This window comes from Cyprinus carpio, unplaced genomic scaffold (assembly GCF_018340385.1).
Source record: "Cyprinus carpio isolate SPL01 unplaced genomic scaffold, ASM1834038v1 S000006585, whole genome shotgun sequence".
Lineage (NCBI taxonomy): Eukaryota > Metazoa > Chordata > Actinopteri > Cypriniformes > Cyprinidae > Cyprinus > Cyprinus carpio.
The window spans coordinates 2,297,048-2,305,241 of NW_024879238.1; the positions used below are offsets into that span (position 1 = coordinate 2,297,048).

An 8,194-nucleotide genomic window follows, 5' to 3' on the forward strand; every position below is an offset into this window, starting at 1 on the left:
TTGAGAATTGGCTTACTAGTCAAATGGAGCGTAGAGTCCTGGAGATGTTGTCCGAGAGCAGCTCCGCTCCGACTCTGCTGGGGTGCAGGCCATCAGCGCGAAAAAGCCAAGGTCGCTCCCAGAAAAGATTCCAATTATTAACAAAGAGCAGTTTCTGTTCTTTACACCATGACAATAACCATTCATTTAGAGCAAAAAGTCTACTGAACCTTTCGTGTCCTCCGTCGATACGTGGGCAGTGGTCCTGACACGATGATCGTCGCCGCGGGGCGTCGTGCTGCAAACCGTCTCGATCAGGCTCCTTAAGTCCCTCTTCAGCGTCTCCGTCTGCCGCTGCGTGGTGTCGTTAACCCCGGCGTGAAGCACGACCGCTCTGGGGCTCTCGTCGGCCTTCAGGATCGCGGGTATCTGCGCAGAAACATCGAGAACACGAGCACCAGGGAAACAGTGAGTGTGCACTTTACCTTTGGCTAACGTAGCACGGACGTGTCGGACGATGGAGTCTCCGACGATCACAGCGTCGCGTTCCGTCTCGCGGAGGGGAGAGAAGCGGTTCCGTGTGGAGCTCTCGAAGACCGGAGGGGGAGAAGACGTCGCCCGGGGCCTGGCTCGCGTCCTCCGCTGCGGATGCACCCAGGGTCCGTGGTGTCCCGGCGCCGGCGTGAAGGACATCTGGGCAGATCGCGTCCTGGGTGCACCGGACCTGTGCAGAGAAACACACGGGGTGGAGGTCGTGGGACTGTTAGCAGCACACTGCAAACTTACCCTGGACTTGTGAGCGTCAGCCCGGGAGGTTTCCAGCGCGGCTCTCCGCTCGAAGCTCGCAAGACAGCGAGTCTATTTTGCCGCAAATGTCCCCTTTCAAAATGATCTAACGTAGCCCGGAGGTGATCCAAATTGGGCGCACACTCGGGGTGCGTGACCACCTTCGGCGGAGATACAGGCTCAGTTGAGGGAGAAGCCTTATTAGCACGGCCTGTGCGAGACGAGTTTCCACATGCAGCTGCCATTGTCTGTTGAAATTCCCCCAAAAACACACCGAAACTGACCAAGTACTTGTCACAATTGTGCACCAGCCAAATTAGTGAAAACAAACTATGTTAAAAAGTTAAAATAAACACAAACTCGCAGAGCAAAAGGGAGACACGTCCTACATGCTCGGTGTCCAACCGCTCCACCCTCTTATTTCTAGAATTTAATAGAGTGCAGGAAACTACTGAAAGAGGTGAAACTAACAGTAATGCACTTGTGCAAAAGTATGGCCCATAGACTGTGTTCAGACTAAATGTGGTTAACAAAATACAGTTCTGACAATGTTTCACAAAATGTAAAGCAGCACTTTTCCATTATACTCATGTACTGTGTCACTAACTATAAACTTTAACATGATTTTAAAACACTCAGTCAGATCAGAGGAAGTGAACGACCACAGGAAGGATAGTATCTAAAGAAAGACTTGAGAGCATATAATGAAGAGGAAGCCTGACAGAAATAGAAAATGGCTCTTAAGTATCATATGTGTCTGCTGGGACTGATCTTTCTTGCTTCACTTCTCACAGGTAAAGAAATCTGTCTTTTCTCTTTAAGACATTAAGTTTAATTAGTCTGGGAAACATCAGTTTATTCTTGTGTTACAAACAGAACATACTGGATTTTTCCTGAATGAACTAAAACTAGAACAGTTTCACATCTGATGCTGAATTATTTTCATATCGAGAGTGTGTTTGTGATTCGAACAGCACTCTGATAAAGAAAAACAGCTTATTCTGGAGAGTGTGTTTACATTAAGTGAGGAAAAAAGACTGATCTGAATCTTCTGTTTTTCATGCTGGTATGTTAAAGGTTTTTATCTATTAATATATAACATTCTAATCACTCAGATGTTCTTGTGTTTCAGGTACCAGTGGAGAGGATGAGACTCATGTGTTCATCAGTTCTGGTGAAAATGTCCGTCTGCGCTGTAATAATGCTCTTCATGACTGCAAATCAACTACATGGCTCCATAACAGATTCAGATATTCAGCAACAGTTGAACTAATTGGTTTAGGGATAAAGAAGACAGACACAGAGAGTCATGAGAGACTGAGTCTGGGGTCCGACTGCTCTCTGAACATCAAGAACGTCACAAAAGAAGATTGTGGATCTTACAGCTGCCAACAATGGACAGGTCTGAAAGGACAACAAAAACAGCAAGGAACTGATGCTCGTGTTTTTCTTCATGTCCTTCATGGTAATTTTACAAACTTGTGGTCAATTTAAAAAGGGCAAATTCTTCATTTAAACTCTCATGAAGATTGAAGAGTCTGTGATTTGTGTGTTATTTTGTGTTTCAGTCTCTTCATCATCCTCACAGACTGAGATCAGTGCAGGCCGCTCTGTGACTCTCTCCTGTCAGTTGTATTCATATTCATATACTGGAGTCTCTTGTGATGTTTGGATCCGTTCTGAGAGAATTGAGCTGTTCTGGGTGAATCAGGCTAGTGTGAAAAAACAGACAAGATCAGACTCCAGATATCAGATATCAGCTCCAGATCACTGTCTCATCACTCTGAATACTACACTCCTGAATGAAGATGACAACAGAGAGTGGAGATGTGAAGTTACTCACAGAGATCAAGTCAAGAGCTCAGCCATATATACTGTCATGAGTTCAGGTGAGAAAATCTCATCAATCAGTTACTGAAGAGTCTCTGTTAGATGCGCTAATATAATGATGCTAGAGTTATCATGTGTGTTTACTAATTAAAATATGATTGTCATATTCTGCAGTTTGATGCATCTGAACTAACATTCATCTTTACAGCTCAAGATGATACAGTGTCACCAGTAATTCCAGTCCACACCACAAGATCAACTACAATGAGACCAGCAGCTTCTACACAAGGTACAGTCCAAAAAAATGAACTTCAACCGTTGTGAGTTTTACTGAATCCTCGTTTGTAATCACTTAAACTTAAATCGAAAGAGTTGTTTAAATAAAGTGTAAAAGGAAAGCCCTATTAGTGTTTAAGTTCAGATATTTTCAGCTTTATAAAGAGTTTTGTAGTAACCATTTTGCTGAACATATGTTAATGAATTGAGAGAGAACACACTGGAGAGAAAGATTCTTTTAAAATGTCATTACATTTATTTTTGGTGAATGGCAACCATCAGTTTTTCTTGCAACACTTTTGAGATTGAAATAAAATGATAGTAGATGATAGATTAATGAAGCAGTGCGAGTTCATTCATCATTTCTGTGATGTGAAGCTCTAGTATGATTTGATGTTGATGATGTTCATTATGTTTGAACTGAACTAACAGACATGACACATATATCAAAGATCCAGCAGAAACTGAAGTCAGAAGGTCTGCTGGATCATTATTCAGAGGTACCACAGCTTTGATTTCACTCCCAGTTTTCACCGATTGAGTCTGTTTTTTCTCATGATTGTGTCTCTCATCTGTCCTGCAGTGATTGTGATTATTTTTGAGTTTGCAGCGTTTGCTGCTCCTACTGTGATTCTTCTTCAGATCATCTGTGCAAGAAGAGCTGGTGAGTTTTTGAGATGATTCACATAGATCTTTAATAATCTGAGAGCTCAGTAATGATTTTGTGTTGAATTATTTTGCAGGGAGGAAGAAGTAGTGATGAATACAATATTAGAATAAAATACTCCCTACAAATAACAGGCCAAATTACAAGAAGATTTATCACCTTCACAATGATATTATGGATATTTGCATGCAGCTTTTAAGAATATTTGCTCTATATACATATAATACTCTACATTGTAATTTTCTAACCTTGATTCATCTAATCGTTACATTAAACCTTTTACAAATATGTGCTGAATACAGTCTATTTCACAGTGTAAAAGTGGTTGATAATAGAGTTTAAATAGTAAAGATAGTGTATTTTTTTTTCTGTATTAGCCCATTCTGTAAACCCTTGATTACAAACCTCTCAAAAATAAAAGGAAAAAAACAGTGCACCTTTGTACAGACACACTTAGTACTTTCCCATGTTATCTTCCTTCTGTCAACGCTTCACATTCCAGGCCAGCAGGGGCGCTGTTTACAAACCAACATTAATCCTCAGAGGAAGAAGAGTAGTTTCACTAGTGGTGGTGATGAAGCTTCATGAAGTTTTTGAAGCTTTGCAGCCAAATGTGTTGAAAAAGGGTTCATTTCTGGAGACTTTGAATGCACGCTAGCGCCACCTGCTGGTCAATGGCAATAAGCTGCAGGAAAATGTTTTCAGGAGTGTGACAGGGTTAAAATGTGCTACATGGTTAAAAAAGGCTTGATACAGTAACACACACTCTCACATAGTAAACATGTAATAAAACAAATTCTTTAAAGTTTTTGTTTCATAATTTTGTAACTTATTATTTGTGAATCAGAGGTCTCAAAGCTCTGCACAGTTTAGCTCCAACTCACACCTACTGTCTTACTTTATCTGTTACTGGTTTTTCATCCTCTATGGATAAACATACGCTTAACAATGGAACTTGATCTTTAGTTGCATTAATTAGTATTTCCTTTATTGCGAATGTTTATCTTCTGTTCCTGTTAAATTTCTCACTTTTTTTTATGGCTTCTGCTCATATAACATATCCTGTGTACATATGTAATAAGCAAATTATATCCTCACAACTTCTGCATTTTCTGCCGCTTTAATAATACAATCTGTATCTGTTTTATTATGTTCTCCTGACCTCTTAGGTCCTATCTGCATTCTAACTGCATTTGTACACAACTCCAAAAACTTTGCCTGTATATGTGTTTCTTTTTCTTGCACTACAAACTTTAACTGTCTAACTGAATTCCTCTCATTCCAGCAGCAGGAGTAAAAGACTCCCTTCTATCCTTCTGCCTCTGGTCTGTTTCTGCACTGTCCTAGCTTTCAGATGCTTCTGATTATAATCACACTATACACTTAAAAAAGTCATCTAGCCACTTGCTTGATTTGCAAAATACAAATATGCCTGATTAAGAAGAATATAACGAGTTTATTTTTCTATTAAATGATTAATTCTTGTTATTTTTAACTAAATCAAGAAACTAGATGAGTAAAGTTTGTAGACAAACTTTAAGTTGGCTCGAAAAAAAGCCTAGCCCACAAAGTTTGAAGTAGTTTTAAAAGCTTGAAGTTTAAAAGTTTTCAGTTTGAAGTAGTTTGAAGTTTAAAATAGTTTTAAATATTAAAGTTTAAATGTTTTCAAGGCAATACAGTCTATCAGAAAAATAGATATGAAACATATTGCTAGGATACTTGGAGTGGTTGCTAGGCTGTTTCTAGCATGACTAGCATGTTTGCTAACATGTTTTTAGTGCAATTAACAGATTACTAGCATGATTAGCACATTGTTAGCATAATTAACATGTTTTTAACATGGTTAACATGTTACTATGATTAACAAGTTACTAGCATGTTTCTAGCATGATTAGCCTGATATTAGCATGTTGTTAACATAATTAGCGACATGTTGCTATCATGATTAGCATGTTGCTAGCATGGTGTTAACATTTTGTTAGCACAAATAGCAAATTACTAGCATGTTTCTAGCATTTACTAGCATGTTAACATAATTAACAAGTTACTAGTATGTTGGCAACATGATTAGCAAGTTATTAGCATGTTGCTAGCATGATTCTAGCATGATTAGCAAGTTACTTGCATGTTTCTAGCATGATTAGAAAGTTAATAACATTGTGTTAGCATGTTGTTAGCATGATTAACAAGTTACTAGCATGGTTAACAAGTTACTAACATGGTTCTAACATGATTAGCAAGTTACTAGCATATTTCTAACCTGATTAGCATGTTGCTAACATGGTGTTATGGTTTTGTTACCATGAGTAGCAAGCTACTAGCATGTTCCTACCATGATTTGCATGTTATTAGCATGTTGTTAGCATGATTAGCATACATATACATATTCTTCTTAATCAGGCATATTTGTATTTTGCAAATCAAGCAAGTGGCTAGATGACTTTTTTAAGTATATAGTGTGATTATAATCAGAAGCATCTGAAAGCTAGGACAGCGCAGAAACAGACCAGAGGCAGAAGGATAGAAGGGAGTATATATATATATATATATATATATATATATATATACACACACACACACACACACATACATACACTCACTGGCCACTCACTATTTGGTACACACCTTGCTTGTACTGGGTTGGACCCTCCTTTGCCTTCAGAACTGTCTTAATTCTTTGTGGCATAGATTGTGTTGGATACTGAAGGTGTTGGAAACATTCCTCAGAGGTTTTGGTCCATATTGACATGATAACATCACGCAGTTGCTGCAGATTTGTCGGCTGCACATCCATGATGCGAATCTCCCGTTCCACCAGATCACAAAGCTGCTCTATCGGATTGAGATCTGGTGACTGTGGAGGCCATTTGAGTAAAGTGAACTCATTGTCATGTTCAAGAAACCAGTCTGAGATGATTTGAGCTTTGTGACATGGTGCATTATCCTGCTCGATGTAGCCATCAGAAGATGGGTACACTGTAGTCATAAAGGGATGGACATGGTCAGAAACAATACTCAGGCAGGCTGTGGCGTTTAAAAGATGCTCAATTGGTACTAAGGGGCCCAAAGTGTGCCAAGAAAATATCCCCCACACCATTACACCACCAGCAGCAGCCTGAACTGTTGAGACAAGGCAGGATGGATCCATGCTTTCATGATCTTTACGCCAAATTCTGACCCTACCATCTGAATGTCGCAGCAGAAATCAAGATTCATCAGACCAGGCAATGTTTGTCCAATCTTCTATTGACCAATTTGGGTGAGCCTGTGTGAATTGTAGCCTCCGTTTCCTGTTCTTAGCCGACAGGAGCAGCACCTGGTGTGGTCTTCTGCTGCTGTAGCCCATCTGCTTCAGGTTTCGACGTGTTGTGCGTTCAGAGATGGTATTCTGCATACCTCAGGTGTAACGAGTGGTTATTTGAGTTACTGTTGCCTTTCTATCATCTCTGACCAGTCTGCCCATTCTCCTCTGACATCAACAAGGCATTTTCATCCACACAACTGCCACTCACTGGATATTTTCTCTAAATCCTAGAGATGGTTGTGCATGAAAATCCCAGTAGATCAGCAGGTTTTGAAATACTCAGACAAGCCCGTCTGGCGCCAACAACCATTCCATGTTCAAAGTCACTTAAATCCCCTTTCTTCCCCATCCTGATGCTCGGTTTGAACTTCAAGTTGTCTTCACCACATCTAGATAAATGCATTGAGCTGTTGCCATGTGATTGGCTGATTAGCAATGTGTGTTACCAAGCAATTGAATAGGTGTACCTAATAAAGTGTCCGGTGAGAACATGTGTATATATATGATATGTGTTTATATATATGTGTGTATATATATGATATATATATAGTAGTATTTTTTTTTATCCTCTGCTGGTACAGTTCCTCTCTCAGATGGTCTTCTGTGACAGTTATTTCACAAACCTTAGCTGGTTTTGGGAGACAGACTTGTTAAAATTTTTGTGTTAAGGACATGGTTTGAGTCACGTGTATTTCTGCCTATCCATGGTGCCCAAAAGTGAAAAGTTGGTGGAACTGCAAATGGATTGTTTTGGTGACCTTTTGGGGAGATACCAAAGCACAAAACCTATGAAAAACATTATCTTGACATATTGGTAAAAGTAAACATGTTATAGATCCGTTGTTGTGTTTGTTTGTCGCACAAGTCTGAATGTTTATGATTTTTGTTTTTGTTAAAATAATTACTTGTTAAAAATCCTTTCCATTAAATGTCCCTAGCGTGGTGACACTATGCTAGCATTTGCCTTAGGACCATTCATTCCTTAGGATCCAAACAGTGATGAATTTAGAAGCCACCAAACACTTCCCATGTTTTCCCTTTTTAAAGACGGTTACATGAGTAGTTACACGAGTACGTATGGTGACACAAAATAAAACGTGGCGATTTTCTAAGCGGATAAAAAATGATAACTATAATGTATGGTGGAAGAGCACTTCACAGCACTTCGACCTCAGCGCTGTAATATCATCACTCTCTGAAAACTCCCCCTCCCCCTCTCCCTCTACCTGCACATCTGCACTATTGGTAGTAGTTTGGGGGAGTTCTCAGTCAGGAGTAAAGCAAAGACCAGAAAATTGCCTTATATGAACAAATTGGCTGAAATACCAGCTATAGGTTTTTTTGTAAATATA

At 39.6% G+C, this 8,194-nt stretch overlaps 1 protein-coding gene across 1 annotated transcript; it reads left to right on the top strand.

Moving 5' to 3' along the window:
• Positions 1-1,498: 1,498 nt before the first annotated feature.
• On the top strand, positions 1,499-3,628 carry LOC109087560. Its single transcript, XM_042754709.1, has 6 exons — positions 1,499-1,559; positions 1,898-2,230; positions 2,334-2,654; positions 2,804-2,884; positions 3,455-3,535; positions 3,615-3,628. Exons 1-6 carry the CDS (start codon positions 1,499-1,501, stop codon positions 3,626-3,628), a joined length of 891 nt encoding a protein of 296 aa, XP_042610643.1.
• Positions 3,629-8,194: the final 4,566 nt, after the last annotated feature.